The sequence below is a fragment of the Caloenas nicobarica genome, chromosome 3 (genome assembly GCF_036013445.1).
Source record: "Caloenas nicobarica isolate bCalNic1 chromosome 3, bCalNic1.hap1, whole genome shotgun sequence".
In the NCBI taxonomy this organism is placed as follows: Eukaryota; Metazoa; Chordata; class Aves; order Columbiformes; family Columbidae; genus Caloenas; species Caloenas nicobarica.
The window spans coordinates 5,643,988-5,665,241 of NC_088247.1; the positions used below are offsets into that span (position 1 = coordinate 5,643,988).

Genomic DNA, 21,254 nt, shown 5'->3' on the forward strand with positions numbered 1-21,254 from the left:
ACCAATTTACAAATGTGATATAAAAGTCCAAATATAAGGGAACAGGTTGCCTTATTCTATAAAAATGCACAAATAAAGCCAGGATCCATCTCCCTCCCTTCTCCTAAGACTATACATCATAATTAGAAGTAATCACAGGTCCAAAAAACCTTGATTGATCATTTAACTCACTAGCGTCCCAGAATACATCTACAGATTTATATACCAATATTCACAGAAAATGTTTTAACAGGAATTCAGCAGTCATTACAGTAAAGCCACTTAGGAAGGAAACAGTTTCCATGATCAGCATCCTGCTACTTTACATTAACACAGTGTGCTGGAAAAGGTTTTCTTGCTTCAAAGGAGACTCCATGTTTCTGATTTCTCAAAGCAAGTCCACCTTCTCATAGATCTTTTCAATGAGGGTTAACATGTTCTTCAAGTCAGCTGACTGCTGAATAGTGTTCATATCCTTTAAAAGACCTTTCTGATTTTTTATCTTCAAAATTTCTTCCTAAAGAAGGAAAGAAGGAGTAACAGACAACAAGTAAAAACCAGCTTTCATTGAGTCCAACTGAAATTTCACTTTCATGCAGCCCAGCTCTAAGTACAGCCAAAAATAAAACAATACTCAAAGGCACAGAATGAGACAGTCTTCCTGTTATTAATTACAGAGAGATATATTTCAGAAACGATTATGCATTCCCTATGACCATAGAGTTTCTAGGAAAACACAGGTGATCCTTTAAATGGCAAGTTTTCTAGGGTTTTGCTGGTTTTTTTAAATACAAGCATATGGTTTTCAATGAAAATAAGACAAAAAAGAGAAAACTTTCAGATATTTCAAAATTGCCCTTTCTGGCAGACATTAAGTGATAAAAGAACATTCCTGTTGCCTTCCTTCTCATAGCCAAGGTGTCTCTGAAAATATATTCCATGCTCACCTGCAAAGTAGGTGCCTGTAAACTGCGCTTGGGGAGCTCTGGAAGGTGGAGAACTCCACTGCCATCTACCTGAAATATCTAGAAGGTGTAAAAGAAAAAAAATAAAAATCTGAAACCGAACATCAGGCACACAAGTCGGAAAAAAACCTGGCTGTTGTCATCCAACTTGTGGAAACTAAACTTCTTAAACATCTATTGGAAATACCTTCCTGGCCTTTTTTTCATCTTCTTCTAACTGGTTCTTGAGCAGCTGGATTTTGTACTGCAGTTGCTGTGTAGTTTCTTCCATGCGTTCTGCTGATTGCTCAGCTTCTTTTATTTCTTCCTAAGACAAAATAGACACAAAACCAGAACAAAATTTACTTTAGAGATGGTGAGACTTTTGCATATAAGATACTGACAATTGGCATCAGCTGAGTCACTGAAAAAACAACCAAAAAAGTAACACTGCTTTGTAGCAAAGGTGGGTGACAATGCCGAACAATGGACAACTCCGCCACAACACCACAGACATAGCCAGCAATCTATCTACTAAAAACTGACGGAACACTGAGCAGCAGCAGACAGGTAAGATATTAATATTTTCTTCCCTTCCCTGCCTTTCATACCTGCAATTGTATCAAAGTCTCTTCATTTCTCTCAAGCATTTGTTTCTCTGCCATTTGAAGGCTCAGGATGTTCTTCACGTTGCTCAGCTTCCCTTGAGGCACCTTTAAAGTCTTGAAAAATCTCAGCACCCTTTATTACAGAAAAAGGAAATCATGACTTGTTTGGAGTTCTTTGCAAAACGGAAAAGAAAACTGACTGATGACTTCTCACGGGAAAATCTAAACTCATTCTAGCCCAGTTGTTGCCAGCGAAGTAAATGGATCCAAACAGGAAAAAAAGCTGTATTGAATTGAATTTTCCAAAATTGAATTTTCAAAAAATCATGTGGAACAGGCGTCGAAGGAAGGAACCAGGAACAAGAAAACCCACCATTCTAACATTCACTATTACACTGATGTTGTGTGGCTTCTAGCCTGTTGTCCTGCACGCTTCCTGAATGTGACTTGACATCAAATTTTTCCCAGTTCTGACCTTTCTGCTCTTCAAAGTAAAACTGAGTTCTAAAAGCAGTGTTTTTAACTGCCTCCACACAAGATCATTTTAGTTAAATCAGTATGTGCTTTTGTGAAATATGACATATAGTTTTAGGCCAAGGGAAGAGTTTTAGCTTGCTCTCAAAGGTCCTTCTGATTCTGAAGAAGACTTGAATTCTTCCAAGTTGAATCTGTCTGTTAGATGCACCAAATTGCCACAATTTCCACATATAACAGATGAGATTTCAGGAGTTTGTCAACTCAGAAATCAGACCCAACACATCACAAATTAAACATTAAAAAAAGACCAAAAAAAAAAAAATTAAAAACCAGTCCTCCGTGTTTGAATGTTGAGGTACTGTAAGAACAAAGAAAGCAACATATAGGCTCAGGCTCTATGTTGGTAAGAGCCCAGTATGCAGAATCACACAAAAAACTCTCAGACACTCAAGCATACATAATTACTCCCGCAATGATATAAAAAGGCTACAAGTTACACAAAATTTCAATTATCTCTCAAGTAACTTCAATCAGAAAATGAGCTGGCATTGAAGAAAATTTAGCTATAACTGCTCCCATCAATATCAAAAAATTATAACAAAAATAAACAGCTGCCCACTAATGTAAACCCTATATAAAGAGTACAAAGATGATCCAAGGAGCCCTACGAATCCCTCCAGGTTCTGTTACTCATACAGTAGTTAAAGTGGGTTTTTCAACAACTCTTGCTTGCCCACTTCAATCAACGTACCATCAAGATATTTCCCTCCTTGATTTTGCATCAACTATCCCTTCCAAGATTTCCTAAATATGATTCCTCCCAGAAGCAATTCTGTAAGCACGGTAGAAAACAACTGGGTAAATTAAATTCCCTTCTCTCCCTTTGGTTTTTTTTTTTAGTTTTTAATTATAATTTCTTACCTTTCTTTCAGTAAATGTAGGTGTTTCTGAACATCATCTTTTCTCCCACTTTGTTGGCATAAAATAGATCTGGATAGAAAACAAAGGCAGAATTTTCATCTCAAAGCCTGCAAGCACAGAGAACACATCAAGCAAAGTAAACACAGCCAGAACTTCTCTAGCTGAAAATCTCCAACTTCAGATAGAAAGCGTTCTATTATACTGCACAAAATATACACAGCCAGCCATATTGCTCAAAAAAGCACCAAAGCTTTTCCAGTTCAAGCAATGTTATGATTTTTACTTTATTCCTTGTGGAAAGAGAAAAGAATCACCAGGATATTTGGCACTTACAGTATAACTGAATCCATTACAGTTTCCAGAAACCGCCTGCTGCTCTCTGAGAGAGTCTGCCAAGATTCTGTTTTAGTGCTGGTTAGTGCCACCTTTTTTGAAAAACCTTTTTCTCCTGTTAACACAAAGGAAAAAAAAATGAAAATATATCGTTCGTGAAACCTGGATAAACAGCTTTATGACTCAATCACAGTCAAAGGTGTAACAATAAAGATTCTCCACGTCACAAAACTATTACATCATATCTATCCACATTAGGTGGTAGTTATTATTTGCAAGTCACAAGTTGTACAAAAAGCACAAAGTAGAAAAGGTTTTTTTCTTACAGCAGTTTCATTCTAAGCAGATACTCTCCCAAAATCATTGGTGATACAAGTGAAAAAACCCAGAATGAAATTTAAAAAGAGTGGGAATATATGTGAGAAACTCAATGCAGCAGGGGCCTAATCTCATTTGTATGTTCAATACAACACGTGCCAGCCTTAAGACAGAAGGTTAACAGAAAAGACAACAACTTGTAAAGCAAAAGTTAAAGCATTCTTGGTGCTTGTGGTAGAATTTTACAAGAGAAGAACACTACTTGCAAACAAAAGCATATGATGAACACACGCATACACAGCACATATAACTTGAATGCACACTGGCAAAGACTGTACTGCAAATAGTCACTGTTACTGTTCAGAGAGAAACTTTGAAACTTATTTCAGTAACATGGAATCATAGAATAGTTTGGGTTGGAAAGGACCTTTGAAGCTCATCTAGTCCAAGCCCTGCCATGAGCAGGGACATCTTCACCCAGATCAGGTTGCTCAGAGCCCCGTCCAGCCTGATGTCTGTGACATCTCAGCCATCAATGATTTCAACGTAGCAGGTTTTTTTACTTTATTTTTTCTTTGCACAAAACAAACAGAAGGAAATAATACAATCCCACCTGCAGGGGAATAGTCCTCATCCTCCTTTGCTTTCCTTTTGACTGTCTGAGTGATCTGCTGAAAAGAAAAATTTACATCAAGTACAGTAATTCTGAAACATCTTCTGCTATACGACCATTCATTTACTACTAGCAACCTGCTACAAAAAGACTGTGAAAGCACTTCAGTGCTTGACACCCTTCTCTTGCTATTGACCACGAAAAGAAGTTTTTGAACTGTGAAACGGTGATTCATCTCAAGCAAGTTGAGGAAAACAATTAATCCTTCTTAGTTCCTCCCATTCAAAGAATGAGGTCATGAAATAAGAAATGTTTGGCTCTCCAGCTGCATCTTGAGACCATGTCGCTCATGAGTTAAGTGGTCAAGCAAGCTCTCTTCAACAGAAAGCTGCCAAGGTCAATCCTGAGATGATTTGATTATATTTTCCAGGACTGAATAAATGTCACCAGAGCTGCAAGAACTCTGATTTTATCACTGTTCAAACAGATGCTGTGCAGTCCTCAAAACTGCACAGATAGCTTGCCTTTTTATTAAGCATCAGGCAATGCTTTCCTCTACTTGTCGCAGGCACAGCAGCATGCAATGAGACATTCTGGAAACCAGGGAGCAGGTAAAGCTCAAAATAGCTCTCAAAATAGCTGTTTGCACTGGACATTTCCTTAAGAAGACTATTTTCTATAAATTCCACAAAAAAAACAGGCAAAAATGCCTTTTTTTTCCCTTTGGTTACTTTTCTAACTTGTTTGATCCAAAATAACAATTACCTTTATTTTTTGACCTTGTTTTCTTCCTTCTCCATCTCTTGCCTTTTTTTTGCTGGAAGGCCCTGGTTGATTTTGTAATTTAAAAGCTTTTTTTGCTGATGCCCCACCAGTGGTGTCCCCCATTTTACTGGAAGGTGGGTGGCGGCGTTTCATTATCTGTAAACCAGACAGAACAGGAGGAAACAAAAGCAAAATTAATATCAAATTATAATTCATGCAGTACAAAACTAACGCTAACAAGCAAAACAACGGCGAAACGTGTTAATGAGCCCAATGTTTGCGTATTTTCTAACCCAAAGCCTAAATCTTGTATATTTATCTAAGTGCAGGACCACCAAAAAGGCATCACCACTTACCTTTTAGAGATGTCTTAGCGTGTTCAACATTTCTTTCTAAATTTTAAAGCTGGCATGTCTGTATGCCAAAGAGCAGCAATGGCAATGCAAAAGTAAAGGAACTGAGAACAGTCTAATTTGTTCTTAAAGGCCTCCAACAGTAGAAATTCTTTCTTTCTAATGCAGTTCAACGCGGTTATCCTATTACCAGAACTTTTTACCATAGTACCTAAACATAATGTTCCTTGCTGAAGTCTAAACCTGCAGTTTCTTTTCTTGCTCACTAGAGAGACGGAGGAAAAAGAAGGGAGGAATTATTATACCCCACTAGCCACCTCTGTTTTCGAAGCACAATGACTCAGGTGTATTCAGTTTTTCTTTCACGGCCTCTGGCCACATCTTCGAATCATGGCATCATTTTGGTTGGAAAAGACCTTTAAGATTGAGTCCAACCAGTAGCCTAACTCTGGCACTAAACCAAGTTCCTAAGAACGTCATCCGTGTGTCTTTTAAACCCTTCCAGGGACGGTGACTCCATCGCTTCTCTGGGCAGCCTGTTCCAACGCCTGAGAACCCTTTGCATGAACAAATTTTTCCAAATATCCAGCCTCAACCTCTCCTGGTGCAACTTGAGCACATTTCCTCTCGTTCTATCACTTGTTACTTGGGAGAAGTGACCAACCCCCTCCATGCTACAGCAGAGGCCCTATCACGGCTTGCCAGACGACTGTCGCGACCGAAACCACGTAAATAAGCCCTGCCGCTCCCCCAAAAAACACTAATTTTGTGAGACAGAATGTGCAGCGTACTCGGAGCATGGGCGCGGACTACAACTCCCGGCATGCAACGCTGCCCGACGCCGCTGCCACACGGCCCCACCGAGCGAAAGGCATGCTGGGAGTTGTAGTCTTCACCACCCACCTCCCCCAGGCCCCCAAACTCCCGCTCCCCGCTGCTGCCGGATAACACCGCGGGAACCTCCACAAAACCCCCCAGCAGCTCACCCCACCCCGAGACTCACCGCCCCAGCGCCTTCTCAACGCTCCTACCGATTCCGCGTCGGACCGCAGAGCCGTTAACAAACCGTTTTCCCCGCGCTCCCGGGCACATGCGCAGTGCCGGTTCCGGGGCGGCTCTGTGCGCATGCGCGCTGGGGTGCGGGCGCCGGCGGAGGGGCCGACGGCAGGTACCGGGGGGGCGCTGGGTTCGGGGTCCGTCCTGAGCCCGCAGCTCGCCCAGCGCTCCCGGCCCTGGGGCGGGCAGGGCCGCGACCCTCCGGGCTAGACCCCATGGTAGTGATTCCCCGTCCCTATTGGCCGCTGAGGGGGTGTGTTGGGGGCGGGAGGTGCTGGACCCGTCAGGGTGAGCGGTGCCTTCTGGTCCCTGCACCTGTCCGGGTGCGGGTGCTGTGGTGTGAGGGGTGGAGGGAGAGGTGCGGAGCGGGGTATAAAAAGGAGAGAAAGCTGCTGGAGAGTGGCTAGAATATGGACGTGAAGTTGGTGGAGGGTTTGGAGGGGAAGCCGTGTGAGGAGCGGCTGGAGTCAGCGGGTTTGTTCAGCCTGGAGAAGAGGAGACTGAGGGGAGAGCTCATGGCGGCCACAGCTTCCTCACAAGGGGAGCTGGAGGGGCAGGGCTGAGCTCTTCTCTCTGGTGACCAGTGACAGAACCCGAGGGAACGGCAGGAAGATGTGCCAGGGGAGGGTCAGGTTGGACATGAGGAAAAGGTTCTTCCCCCAGAGGGTGCTGGACACTGGAACAGGCTCCCCAGGGAGGTGTCCCGGCCCCAAGCCTGACAGTGTTCAAGAAGAGACTGGACAACGTCCTCAGACACACGGTGTGACCTGTGGGGTTGTCCTGTGCAGGGACAGGAGATGGACTCGATGATCCTTGTGGGTCCTTCCAACTCAGGACATTCTGTGATTCTGCAGGAGCTGAGTGCTCCTCTGATGTGCCTTTGCACTCGTCAAGTTATATGTATGCCACATGTAGCATATATATCACTAAGCACTTGTGTGGTGTGTGTTGCTTCAGCACCATGACAGCGATAGAGATGCTTTCTGGTTTTATGCAGACTTCCTCATAAGGGCATCAGGGAAGCACCTGTTTCCAGACTGCTGAGAAGGAGATGAGGCAGAGAAGAGGTGATTTGCCCTTGAGCCCAAGCTGTAAATGTTTTCACTTGGGGAGGAAATGTAAGGATAAGGTACAGAGAACAGAAGCAGAGGAGCTTAGAGCTTTCAGGAGTTACCGAACTTATCCACCATCTGAATCTCATGCATTGTGAGACAAGCTCTGCAACTTGTATTACCTTTGTGGTTTTGCATACTGCATTTATTTGCTCCTTTCTTTCTTAGTGTAGCTTTGATTTTCATCCAGCTGTAGCTCTGATTTTCATCCAGCCGAAGCCACCTTCTCCACAGTCTACGATGTCAGCATTTTTGTGACAGTCCACTTCCTTCAGAGTGTCTCTTTGATGTTGAAGGTCCCTTTTGACATTAAGGAATTAGTAGATGAGAGATGGGAAGGTGAGAAGGTAGCCAGACATGCCATCTTCATGCATGACACTGGCTTTTCAGTGATGGATAAGTGATGGTGCTGCTTAGGGACTGACATAAGTTACACATTTCATACGTGGATGTAGATGAACTGTGGGAATGTTTTCCTTAGCTAAAGGAAAATGTAGGGTTTTTCCTGAGCTCTGTTTTATACATTGTCTGGTTGAAAGGCAAGGGGAAGGGGTGTCTGTCAAATGAGTAAACTAGTAAATGAGTAAGTTAATAAATAGACTTCTGTTTTTCCCACGAGTAATCATTTTGGCTTTAGCAAATTGCGTAACCTCTCCATGCTCACTTCTCCCATTTCGCATTAATATGATGATACAAAATACGTGGTTTTATTTTCTGCAGCTTACCCCATACACACCAACCAGTGGGACAAACATGCTGAGAGCCAAGGAGGCTCTCCTGCGCCTGCGGCCCCACCGCTGCACGTGCCTGGCTCAAAATCCAGCTTGCCAGCTCATGAGGCGTTTGCTGCACAGGCAACCTCTGCACCCCGAGTGGGCTGCCCTTGCAGAAAAGCAGCTGAAAGGCAAGAATCCAAAGGATTTAATCTGGCACACCCCAGAGGGGATCGACATCAAGCCCTTGTACTCCAAAAGGGACACGAAAGACCTCCCTGAGGAGCTGCCGGGGGTGAAACCTTTCACTCGAGGACCCTACCCAACCATGTACACGTACAGGCCGTGGACTATCCGCCAGTATGCTGGCTTCAGTACGGTGGAGGAGAGCAACAAGTTCTACAAGGACAACATTAAAGGTAAGACAGCTGATTTGGGGAATGTCATTCCCTTGCAAAACAATGAGGAACGTTCAAATGGTGAATTACACGGCAAATGTGACTATTCTGCTTTCTGAGTTTTGATTTCTGATAGGCTCTTCCCAGTGGCGCTCTATTTCTTTACTACTAGGAAACTGGATCATTCCTGAAACTGCTTTTACTTCATTTAGCTATTGAGATGGAAAAATGAATGTGTTAAATGCTGTTTTTACTTATTCTGCCTTGACACTTAGACAAAATTTGGCTGCATCCCAGGATCCAACCAGGAGCACTTTACCTTCATTTTGTGACCACAAGAGAAGATCGTGTTGAAAACCTGTTGAACTTTGTCACTTAGCTAAACCTCTGGTATTGGGGCATTCTCACATTTTGTGTTTCCATCTCATATTGTAAATTTTAAATGAAATCATGTGAGTGCATATGAATAATGCCATTCATGGTGTATTAGTAAAGCCAAGTTCCCTGAAGTATCAGTATTTTCCTTTTTTGAGAGCGGTTTTCCCAATATTTCTGTGGAGTATTGTGCTTTTCAGCAGTTTGTTTAGCTAATAGCCAGAGTGTCATCATAATATATTATTGAGTTAGGCATTGTAAAACCATTACTAAGAAGTTGTTATTGATAGACTGAAACATTAGTTTTAGACCAGCCATACCTCTTAGCAATTGTTTGAAGCTAATTATAACCTTACCAGTCAAAACAACAGACCGCAGTCCCTCCTACTCAAAACATCACTGTTTAGGGCAGGAGAGAGGAGTTGTTTGGGGATTTTTACCTCTTACTGTATCATAGTTCGCTAATATGAAGCAATATTAGTATTCTTGATTATTTCCACGTATAAAACTCTCAGTAAATTAAGAAATTATAAGTACAGGGTATTGGAGGTTTGCAAACAGACATTTAAATGGAAAGATTGTTCTGAATATCGTGTCTTACTGCTGAGTGTTGCTACTGAATCAGAAGCGTTAACACTTGGGTCAGCTGGTAGCACTGCTCAGGTACTCAAGAATATTTGCTGCGAGGAATTTTTTATCTTTATTCAAGTTTTGACATTGTGATATTATATTTTTTTCTGTCTTGTGTTAGTAGTTGTATTAATATTGGATTATTTAGCATAGGTTCTGAATCTGACCTAGTTACTTGTAGAGCATTTTTAATAATTCAATTTAAATCTCTTTGTAATTAGAGGAATGCTGAAAAGGAATTAATTTTCAGTTCTCAATTGTTTAAATTTCTATTATTTGAATCTAGGCAGAAACTTAAATTTTTGTCATAGTGCTTCAGAGCTAACACCTAACTTTTTAGATCAAAGATGATAGCTCATATCTGACAATTAACAGCTCTGCTGATGTTGAGAAGCGGATTTTCAAATGCAATAGATAACAGTTGCTTCAGAAACAGCCGTGCTGGTCAGAGGGTGAATGTCAGGTTAGCAGAGTTTCAGCTGCTGCTTTTCAGTCGGAGCAACAGGTCTGTCAAGAGCTCTCACTGTCCTCTTCCCTGATTTAAATGAATAATGTTCTCTTATTGCAGATTTATAATAGTAATACATCATTTCACTTTAGAAATAAACGACGTATGTGTGTATGTGTTTAATTTGTGATAAAGAGAAGGTAATGTGACGTGGTTTATCACACTTCTGTTCCCAGCTGAGCTAAGTAGAGTTTCTGTATATAAACCCTGATACTGTCTGTCTATGCACATTTGTGGCTAAACTGTTATTCATTAATTTGGAAAGCATAGTAAGCTGATTGCGTGGCTGAGCGTGAAGGACTACAATATTTTTTTCTCAATTAAAAGATTTTTTCTTATAAACTTTAAGACCAGAAGACCTTGGAAAAGTTTAGGGAGGGAGCAATGTCTAACATAAAAAATTGGTTTGTCATTCAAGCCTGGGTGATGTAAAATAAAATCAATAAATTTAGATCAAGTTTGATGCAAGTCTGTTTAACACTTCTGCCTCTCTCTTCTTGTTTTTTATTTTTGTTTGTTTGGTTTTTGGTTGTGTTTTGGGTTCTTTGTTTGTTTTTCATTTAGCTGGCCAGCAGGGATTGTCTGTTGCTTTTGATTTAGCCACCCATCGTGGTTATGATTCAGACAATCCGCGAGTTCGAGGAGATGTTGGAATGGCCGGAGTTGCCATTGATACAGTGGAAGACATGAAAATCCTTTTTGATGGAATTCCTTTAGAGAAAATGTCCGTTTCGATGACAATGAACGGGGCAGTTATTCCCGTGTTGGCCACGTTCATTGTAACTGGAGAAGAACAGGGAGTGCCTCAGGCCAAGCTGACAGGGACAATCCAAAATGACATCCTGAAGGAGTTCATGGTCCGAAACACATACATTTTCCCCCCAGAACCATCCATGCGGATTATTGCTGACATCTTCCAGTACACCTCAAAGGTATTCATTGCTTAAATCTATTTACTTCTGTTATTATATGTAGTTAACTATTTATGAGGCACTTTAGAGAGCAAAGCAGAAGACGGGAAGATCTGTTGTAGTGAAGAGTGATGTGGTTGCGGAAAGGGCCAGGAGGAGAAGTTATGATCCCAATCATTTATGGCATAAATTTATTATTTTTAAGTCAGTCCAAATTAAAGTCAGATTAAGATGAGCCTAAGCCTGAAAAGACGTCAGGAAGCTTGGAGATGAGGAACAGAGAGGCTGTTCTTTGCATAGGAAGTAAGAACCCACATAGTTAAGAAGCAATATACAGTTGTAAGCAGGAGTGAAGGGGTAAGAAGTATTGAAGGACTTCTGCTGTGAAAGTAAGCATGAGACACAGATAATGAAAGGAGTGAAGTCCTGAACTGTTGGCTGGAAGTTCAGTACTACTAGTTGTTTTCTTTTTTACATTTTCATTGGAGAGGTGGAACACAGGCGGTAACTGAGGAAGAGACTTACGGTGGGTGATAGTTTAAGCACAATGAATAGTGCAAAAAGATGAAAAGCATATGAAGTAAACATCTGCAAACACCATTTGACAGAGATGGGTTGTATTCACAGTCTACAGAGAATGGATTATTTGTGGATGTTGACAGAATAATGATCTGATCTCCGCCCCCATCTACTGTTCTACCCTGTTGTCTTTTATTTTTGCAGTATATGCCAAAATTTAATTCCATTTCAATCAGCGGGTACCATATGCAAGAGGCAGGAGCTGATACCATTCTGGAATTAGCTTATACTATAGCAGATGGCTTGGAGTACTGCAGAACTGGACTTAAAGCTGGCCTTACCATTGATGAATTTGCACCACGGTGAGCTAAAGAAATTTGCAAGTATAAAACTCACTTTTGGTAAAACCTCTGGAGTTTATTATCCAATTCAGTATTTTTACACGTACAAGCAATATTGGCAGCACTCACATTGCGGGTAGGTTTTGTTTTTGTTACGCAGCTTCAGCAGCAGGAAAATACCTATTCCAACAGACGCTTAGACCACATCTGAGCTAATAAAGTGAATGAAGCTTATGGGCAAGGCCAAGCATTGCCAAGCTCTGGTGTGACAGTTGGTCTCTGGGTCAGAAAGAGGGTCCTTAAGCTGTTATATCTGATACGGTTGTAGCTTCAGGACTGCAGAGTGCAGCAAGAGCTCTTGTAGTCCCTTTATGCTGTAGTTTTTAAAATATATTCATTAGCATTATTTCAAAATATTTGGGAAAAAAATGCTTAGCAAGAGGAAGTTCCGGTAGTTCAATTTACAGTTGGGAATTTCCTAAGAATATCAATTCATTTTAAATAGAATATTGTATTTTTGTGTATAAACTGAGCAGAATCACAGTTTCAGTGGTCTAGTTGGTTTACAGATTCCCTAACTGTACAGTGAGTCTAAAAAACCAAAGACATGCTCCATGTAGCCTGTCGCATAGTTAAACTATAGGAGTCAGCTGAATTAACCTCTTTTTCCAAGATCTGTCACAAAACCAAAGTAAATCATGGGGGAAAATGATACAGCCATATTTTCAGACTCTCTAATGATGGAGAATCTGTAAGAGCCTGTGGCAAATTGTTTCAGTAACTAATTCACTGTTAAAAACATGTTTATTTAGTGTAATGAGTTTTATTGACTTCAACTACGTGTGTTTACATTTATAAATCATAGAAGCTATAAATAGGAAAAAGTAGATCAATTGGTCTGTTCCCCGATATGCAATCCAGTCTTGAACTGATGTTTGATTTGGATTTTAATTAAAATCATCAGGAGAAGGATGAAAGCGTGCATATAGTATGTCATGTCTTCTCATTATAAGTAGTTTGTGAGCGTCACTACACCAGTAGATTGTGTCCAGGAGCATTGCCTGGCACGAGAGTGACATTCTCTGTATTAGTGACTTGCTGAAGCACTGCTTGACCTATGGTTCCCCCAAAACAGTCCCTGGGGACAGTTCAGCACTTCCAGGGACCATTGTCGCTGGTAGTTTGCCTGCAGTCGCCTTGTTTGGAGGATAAGTCAATTTATTGGCATAGATGTGTATCATTCTGTAGCAACGGGCATTGGTATCTAGGAACATTCCCATCACCTTATGTCTGGGTTATATCTGTATAAGTAAATTAATCAGAGACCTTACTGTAGGACTTCTCCTTAACTGAAACCATCCCTGGAGGGGTTTAAAAGACGTGTAGATGAGGTTCTTGGGGACATGGTTTAGTGCCAGTGTTAGGTTATGGTTGGACTTGATGATCTTGAGGGTCTCTTCCAACCAAAATGATTTTCCATGATTCTATGAAAGATAGTTATTAGAATGCTTTAATGTTTTATCCTGTTCATGTGCTCTTATTACAGGCTTTCCTTCTTCTGGGGAATTGGCATGAACTTCTACATGGAAATAGCTAAGCTAAGAGCTGGGAGGCGGCTGTGGGCTCACCTGATCGAGAAAATGTTTAAGCCCAAGGATCCTAAATCTCTTTTGCTGAGAGCTCATTGTCAGACTTCAGGCTGGTCACTCACTGAGCAGGTTAGAAATTGGACTCTCATGACTTCCTCATTTAAATATGTTTTTATGGTGTTTATCTTAAAGGAGGCTGCTGGTTTTACTTGTAAAGATGCAGCTTTCTGAAGGAAACAACGTATCTTGCCCTCAGTCTGACAAATGCATGCCCAAGCATTGGATACACCTTTTTGCTTATGTAGCACAAGAAGTCTTGTTGAGTGCCAGAAGCATTGCTTTCCCAAAATACTTTAGTATTCTGGACTACCATGTAGTGCTTGGGTAAAAGGGCAGAAACTGAAGACTTGAGAGAGTATTCACAAAACGATTCCAGTATGGTGACAGGCAGAATCTCAGTGCCTAACTTTTAATTGTCTGGCTTAATTTTCATTCTGGAATCAGTCTTAAGTGTGTGCTGTCCCATTCTAGTGCATACTGAATTGAGAATAAGATCCAAACCTGCTAAGTAGAGAGAGAATTGCAGAGAGGTGCTTATGAGTTGTGCCAGAGGAGGTTCAGATTGGATATTGGGAAAAATTTCTTCCCGGAAAGAGTTGTCAAGCATTGGAACAGGCTGCCCAGGGAAGTGGTGGAATCTCCATCCCTGGAGGTGTTTGAAAGACGTGTAGATGAGGCTGTTAGAGACATGGTCTAGAGGTGGACTGGATGGTGTGAGGTTAACGACTGGACTTGATGATCTCAGAAATCTTTTCCAACCTAAATGATTTTATGATTCTATATTAATTCAGGACTCGGAGGATGAAGCTCTCTCTTGGTTTTGTCCTGTAAGTTATCCTTTCAGAATGCAGCTGCATAAGGAGGTAGAGGCGCCTTTTTCTCAAGATCACTGGCTTGAGGATTCATTTGAGCATATTATCAGTCATCTTCCAGTGTCCAGTGTAAAAACATTTCTGGCCAGATCATAACCCTTTTTTCCTGTCTAAACATTGTTTTTCTTAACATAGCCCCTCAGTGCCCAGTGTTTACTCCTTGTAAGTTTGAGAGGGCAAATATATTTTCCTTTGGCCTGCCTTTAGATAGGTGTTCACTCATAAATTAGGTTTTACATTCTTATTCATCCAAATGACATTTTTCTGTAATTCTTTAAATTAATTACTTGAACCAGAAATGGACTCCAGTGGGGGTAGAAGTACCGTGTTCTTGTAAGATAGTGATATTAATTCAACTTCTTTGTGGAATATAATTCAATTCACAGCTCTCATGATTCTTTTTCCCTTCTTGAAGATCATATTGCATTGGTAGCTCTTAATTACTTGGGATATATTTCATCCCAACTAAGGACATCAAGAATTAGGTATACGATCTGAGCTACTGTTAAATCCCCTCAATAATCAAATGACATGAGTAAATGCAATGAGTGAATCTTCACTCTGTCTCAAAACACAAGTCAACCCCTGGAGATCATGATAAGTCTTCTTTGGATGTAAAGGCACATATATACAACTCAGCTGTCCAAGAAGAGCTGGTAAAAATGTTGATGTAAAAGCTGTTGTGTAATACTGACTCTATTTCTATACCTAGTAGTCCAGATTACCCATTTGGTTTGGTTAATATCCCAGTTCTCCCACAGAGATCTTTCAGTTTTATGCCGCCAGCAAATCTCAACAGTAACTCCTACCTTTGTGTAATGCTGTCATTAATGAAAATAGTCCAGATGACATCTTGGCTAGTAACGTGTGTGTTCTTCACTGCTCTGAGACATCCGGAATCCCTGGATGGAGGACATGAGGACTGCCTGTTCCGTCCTCTCCAACTTGGATTCCTTAACTTCTCTGAAACACCACTAACTATAAGTCAGGCTTTGCTTTGTTAACGTGACCAGTGTACTCATACACGGATAATTTTGGCTTCCTTTATGGATTAATCTCTGTCCAAGATACTGATAAGTGATGCCTCAGTTTGATTGGATGTTTATTATTGATTGTTTTCTTTTTCAGCTTTTGTTATTCCATTATTTCCGTGGGGAATCTTGCATTCATTTCCTTGCAATAGTATGTGTGTGACTGACCTGCCTCAGCCCCATGACAGAACCTCAGATCTCTCCTTTTCCTTCCAGGATCCCTTTAACAACATCATCCGCACTACGATCGAAGCAATGGCTGCGGTGTTTGGTGGTACACAGTCTCTGCATACAAATTCGTTTGATGAAGCCTTGGGTTTGCCTACGGTGAAGAGCGCTCGCATCGCTCGGAACACGCAGATCATAATTCAAGAGGAGTCGGGTATTCCTAAAGTGGCAGACCCCTGGGGGGGATCCTACCTCATGGAGTCCCTCACCAATGATGTCTATGAAGCTGCTTTAAAGGTCAGTTTACATAACCTTTTATGTTTTCTGGGAAAATTTTAGTTACAGGAGTTTTGAGAAATGTCCTTTAAAGGACTGTGTGATAAGCTGGTAACTTCTAAAGAGGGAATTACGTTACATTTATGATTTCTTTGTCAATGAACTTTACAAAAATACAGTGTGTATTTAGAGAGAGACTTCAGCCTTCTTGTAGACTACATTCAAAAGGGAAATTGCCCAGTGTGGAACAAATAATCAAGCCCTGCAAAGTCCCTTGGATTCTGAAGGCTTCCAGTTTGCTGGGATCTCTGTTTAATGTGTAAGAAAAAAAAGAGTTCAACAGAAGAGTCAAACCAACCTACTTAGTTACGTCCCTACTCATGCCTGTGATGATCTGCTTAATGTTTTTAGCTGCCAGTCTTTACTTGCATGTGAAAAATACTGTGCAGCAGTAGTCTGACCAGTGGCAATCCTGCATAAAGATATATATCTACACATCCAGCCTGCAGCTAAGCCCGGTGATTCTCTGTGAGAGCTGACCCGTTCCACGCCACTTGTCTTCAGGATCAGAGAACCAACCCTGGCTTTCTTCAATTTATTTATATTTGTATACATGTAAACATAAGGGCTGGTTGGCAGGAAGAAGTCAATGCAGAGTCAAGGTTTCAAATTTTAAGCTTTTTCATCCATGGGTGTTACTGGTTGAACACTATACCGTGAATTCATGGAGTTTTGGTAATAAAAATGCTCTTTTGTTTGAGATGCCTCTTAATTTGTACTAAAACTTGTACTCAGAAACACAGGGAGATAGGAAACAAACTTCTAGAATGCAGGATTGTATATACAGGTATAATAAAAATTTGGATGGCAGTACAAGTGCGAAGTTCATTCTGTGAACGTTGCTACTACTCATTTTCTCAATCCTCTTCATTTCTCAGCTGGTTGAGGAGATAGAAGAAATGGGTGGAATGGCCAAAGCTGTTGCTGAGGGAATTCCCAAACTTCGTATTGAAGAGTGCGCAGCCCGAAGACAAGCCAGGATTGATTCTGGTAGGGAGCAGGGAGATGAAAGAAGGGAAAATAGAAGATGGAGTACCTTTTTATAAAGGTTTTTTACAGACATATTCTTTGTTTCTTTTTTCTTCTTTAGGAGTAGCAGATAGTGATAAAATGGTAATATTTTAGTTGAATGTCAGTGAAAGAGATTGCAGGATGTGTGAAGTACAGTACCAGTATGAAAACAGTCTTCCTTGACATATTTAAGACTAGATTAGACCAAGCCACTAGAAACACTATTTTAAAGGAGTATTTTGTGTCTGCAATAGTTAATTGCTTGATTTCTGAGCAGTATCTTTAAACTGTGGCTCCTGAATTTAAAAGAATGACTGCCTGCAGGCAGCAATACTGGCCAAATTCCTCGTTTTGCTTCAGAACTGCCCATTTTTCCTGAAGACCAGAAAAAAAGCAGTCCTCTCAGGTCAGAGGATGATGCAGCTCTTTGTCATATATATGTATACATATGTACACATATAGTAAGTATATGTGGAGATGTGTATATGTCTGCTTATATCTCTGTTCCACTATTTGTTTCCTGCATTCCAGTAACAGGAACTGTGGATAATTCAGACATCAAAGAAATGACATGAACTCTTTCGTTTGGAGGATAAATTTGAAACAGGTCTTTAATTAAAACCAATAAAGAATAATCAGTAAAGTTGTGTGTTTTCTCTCCTAAAATAAATTACTTCATGTTGCTTTGAAGAGTGCAGCAATGTTAGCAGGCACTGCAAATAAAAAGGGTTGTTAAGTCCATACTGGCTGAAAGCTAAAGTACGGTTTTCCAACATGATGAATTGATTTTTATTCACATGGACTAGTTTTAGGTAGGAACTTCATTTCCTTATTTATCTGGTAAATCAGAAAAGGAAATGCAAAGCAGTGCAGAAGACCAGCACTTCTGCTTAATTCCATAAGATGAAGTTATGCAAACTTAAAAAGAGAAAAATAGCTGATGTATATTAGTGAGTCATTGCTAAATGAGTTTGTAAGATAAATATTGTTCTATTTCAAATATTTTTTTCTGGCCCAGTATTCACTGAGTTGAATGTTCATGATTCTAATCATCTCTCATCATAAAATATGGAAAACACAGACTTAAGTCTTTCCTATAAGAACAGTTTTCAAGTGTTTGAAATGTGTATAGTTATAAAGCAAAGCACTGCATTATAATGCTCAAAAATTTCTTGTCCTGTTAATATTGTGTCTTTTCACAGTAGTTTGCAAATGTATTCTGAGTATCTGGTGTTTCCACTGGAAATAGGGTCTGAAGTAATTGTTGGAGTAAACAAGCATCAGCTAGAAAAAGAGGAGACAGTCGAAGTTCTGGCTATTGATAATACTTCAGTCCGTAGCAAGCAGATCGAGAAGATTAATAAGGTGGGAACTAACTTCTTAAAAATGAAAGTTCTTGTATTTGCAGACAGAACTTGAGTAAAGGTGGCTTGCCAGAAACTTGACCCTCAAATTTGTGAGAATCCGCTCTAGCCTTTAGTGGAGAAGCCAGATTTCTGTTCAGCTTCAGTGGAGGCTGATGGAAAATCCCAAGAAATACAGTATTAGAATACAAACAAAAATGTTTTTGTTACATTCATTTGGTTTTAATCATTGTATTTCAGATAGTCTCGTGAATATGTCTGACCTTTCAAAACTGAGAACTTTACATTTTCTGAAAACAAGATAGAGAATAGCTATGTAATGTTTTTCTCTAAAAGCATGTAACATTACTTAATCACTCTGACTATTTGCTGCAGCTTGTCAAGTGCTGTCAAGGGACAGGGTTATGAAACCAGGAACCAACGGCCATTTTCATAATTAGTAGAAATGTACATTAAATGGTTTTAGAGTTATTTTATGGACTTGTACACATTTGAAGGTCTGACACACCTTTTTACTTCTAATCTTTTTGAAATGTAAGGCATATATTCACAAGTGACAGTTCAGTGCCTACAGAATTAATATTTGAAATCAGAAAGTCTTACACACTGGGCTTCCCAGTTCACCTTGTAGTTTGTTTTAACTTGTTTTTTTTTTTCTCCTCCGCTTCAGGTGAAGGCCACTCGGGATCAAGCAGCAGCCCAGCGATGTCTCACAGCTCTAACACAATGTGCTGCTACCGGGGAAGGCAACTTACTCGCACTTGCAGTGGAAGCAGCACAGTCAAGGTATTGGAGGTGGGAGTGAATATCCACCTGCTGTTTAAAAATCGGTTCGTTTTCACCTTTTAGGTGTTCCTGGGTATGGTGTCAGTGAGGTTGGTGTCTTGAGATGTTTTGTGTTTTTCTTCAGAGATGGAATTAAAAGATGGCTGCAGTTTGGCATTGTAAAATAGACTTACATTTTGTAGTCTCTTAAGGCTGTGCTTTAATTTCTTATAAAGAACAATACCGATACAAGGAATCTCATCTGAAATGATGTTGTTCACACACATTGTGTTGTTTACAACTCAGACTTTTACCATTTTCAAGACGTAAGTAGGTTTCTCAGCCACCCTGCTGCTTCATAGGTCAGGGAGCTTAAGAAGTGTCTGAGATGTGAAAATGGATATTCACAGTCTTATCATGGTCTGTCGATTCAGCCTTCCTTGCACCACAGATTGGTGTGAAAACATTTTTTGATGGAAGGAGAAATAAGTGTACTCAGCCAGGCTAAGATGTAGAAGATGCTCTTGAGCAGAGCAATGAGGAATCCTTTAGAGTCCAGGGAAACATTTACTTTTTTCACCTAAGGTGCTTTTAAGATGGCTTTCATTCCTGCTTTAAAGTAAGTGTCAGTCTCCAGAATAGATCATATCGGCCTGTTTCTTAATCAATTAAATGTCCCAGAAATGAGCAAACCAAATCCACTCCTTATTGGGGCACTGTCCTGTTTTTACTGTGATGCCTGCCGCCTACTGAATGGAAAATGATGCGTTTTGATCATTAAGACAAGTAATGTGATTCAATTGAAATAGAAGGAGTAGCACAGAATTTTCAGGATCGAACTATGGAAAAGACTCCATGGGCTGATATGGAGATTTCAGTGCTGACAAACACAAGTAGAAATGAAATTTTGTTCTTGTAAGTGAAGTAATAAGGCAGGCCAGAGGTGACAGGGAATGGGAGCAGCACTGCTTCCCTTCTGTGCCTCATGTCTCCTGAGAAGCCACGTTACAGGAAAATGGGTGTAGTTAGGCAGATTATAGAATCATAAAATCATTTAGGTTGGAAGAGACCCTCAAATCATCAAGTCCAACCATTAACTTAATGCTAGCACTAAATTATGTCTTATCTACGTGTCTTTTAAACACCTCCGTGGATGGTGACTCCACCACTTCCCTGGGCAGCCTGTTCCAATGCTTCACAACCCTTTCTTTGAAGAAATTTTTTTTAATATCCAGTCTAAACCTCTCCTGGTACAACTTGAGGCACAACTTTCCTCTTGTCCTGTCGCTTGTCACTTGGGAGAAGAGACCAACACCCTCCGTGCTCCAACCTCCTTTCAGGCAGTTGTAGACAGTGATACGGTCTCCCCTCAGCTCCTGTTCTCCAGCTGAACCCCCAGCTCCCTCAGCCTCTCCCATCACACTTGTGCTCCAGCCCCTTCCCCAGCTCCGTTCCCTTCTCTCAACTTGCTCCAGCACCTCAAGGGCTTTCTTGTTGTGAGGGACCCAAAACTGACCCCAGGATTTGAGGTTTGGCCTCCCCAGTGCCCAGCACAGGGGGACAATCACTTCCCTAGTGCTGTTATGCTGAATTCTGTCTCATCTCCCCCATCCGCAGTGCTGTTTTTCTGTCCCTCTCCAGAGTTGCAGTTCTTGCTGTGCCAGCTATCACTGATGGAAAAGGAAGGCACGAAACGCAACGTAGCACACAGTGCTGCTTCCTTGCCTGCCCAGCCTGTGTCCTCATGGTACTTTGTCACCTGATGACACAGCACTACCTCTCATTAGTGGTGAGATGCACAGGAGCAGCAGCAGTCGTATGAGACTGAACAGACAGAAGGTGACAGTCCTGACAGGCACATGGTCACTGACTTTCTTCAGATTCATATTTGTGCAGCGTCACCTCTGCAGCTGGTTGTGACCCCCTGGGAGAGAGTCACAGCACAAATCCCTACAGGAGATAGATCCTGTGCCCGGTAGGACATGCTGAATTGAACAAGATCCTCTCTGGCCATCACGGTTGTGGTTGTTTTTCATCCCCCTGACCTTGCTGAATTGCACAAAAGCTCAGCCAAGAGCCAGGCTCCTCTTGTTTGAAAATCACCTGCTTTTGAGGAAGCCGAGGGAATCTCTGAGCCGTTGAGGGCTCTGATGTAGCACAGTTGGTCAACAGTAATCCCGAGCA

At 41.1% G+C, this 21,254-nt stretch overlaps 2 protein-coding genes across 5 annotated transcripts in view; one reads left to right on the plus strand and one right to left on the minus strand.

The window, feature by feature from the left end:
• CENPQ (centromere protein Q) lies at positions 1-6,401 on the minus strand. 3 transcript variants are annotated; one of them, XM_065632106.1, is made up of 9 exons: positions 6,315-6,401; positions 4,959-5,114; positions 4,194-4,248; positions 3,263-3,377; positions 2,930-2,998; positions 1,535-1,664; positions 1,132-1,251; positions 927-1,004; positions 1-496 (listed from the first exon to the last, which is right to left on the minus strand). In XM_065632106.1, exons 2-9 carry the CDS (start codon positions 5,109-5,111, stop codon positions 368-370), a joined length of 849 nt encoding a protein of 282 aa, XP_065488178.1. In that variant the 5' UTR covers positions 5,112-5,114; positions 6,315-6,401; the 3' UTR covers positions 1-367. The 3 variants fall into 3 exon arrangements, with proteins under 3 accessions (XP_065488178.1, XP_065488176.1, XP_065488177.1); XM_065632104.1 differs by having other exon boundaries at positions 4,194-4,251; XM_065632105.1 differs by having other exon boundaries at positions 4,194-4,251; positions 6,343-6,375.
• MMUT (methylmalonyl-CoA mutase) overlaps positions 6,402-21,254 on the plus strand; it is a 25,498-nt gene continuing 10,645 nt past the window's right edge. Inside the window, exons 1-9 of one of the 2 annotated variants that reach the window (XM_065632108.1) lie at positions 6,402-6,479; positions 8,200-8,611; positions 10,668-11,035; positions 11,738-11,895; positions 13,421-13,592; positions 15,643-15,891; positions 16,809-16,920; positions 18,191-18,306; positions 18,976-19,091. In XM_065632108.1, coding sequence (XP_065488180.1) covers positions 6,402-6,479; positions 8,200-8,611; positions 10,668-11,035; positions 11,738-11,895; positions 13,421-13,592; positions 15,643-15,891; positions 16,809-16,920; positions 18,191-18,306; positions 18,976-19,091 — 1,781 coding nt within the window. The other variant, XM_065632109.1, reaches the window with a different exon arrangement.

Bases quoted from the DNA above. Each gene is read 5' to 3' on its own strand.
- CENPQ (XM_065632104.1), bottom strand. From the start codon at position 5,111: ATGAAACGCCGCCACCCACCTTCCAGTAAAATGGGGGACACCACTGGT. The intron at 1,252-1,534 runs GTATGAAAGGCA...ATTTTGTCTTAG, and splicing joins AGACTTTGATACAATTGCAG to GAAGAAATAAAAGAAGCTGA. The intron at 497-926 runs GTGAGCATGGAA...TTCCTTCTTTAG, and splicing joins TACAGGCACCTACTTTGCAG to GAAGAAATTTTGAAGATAAA.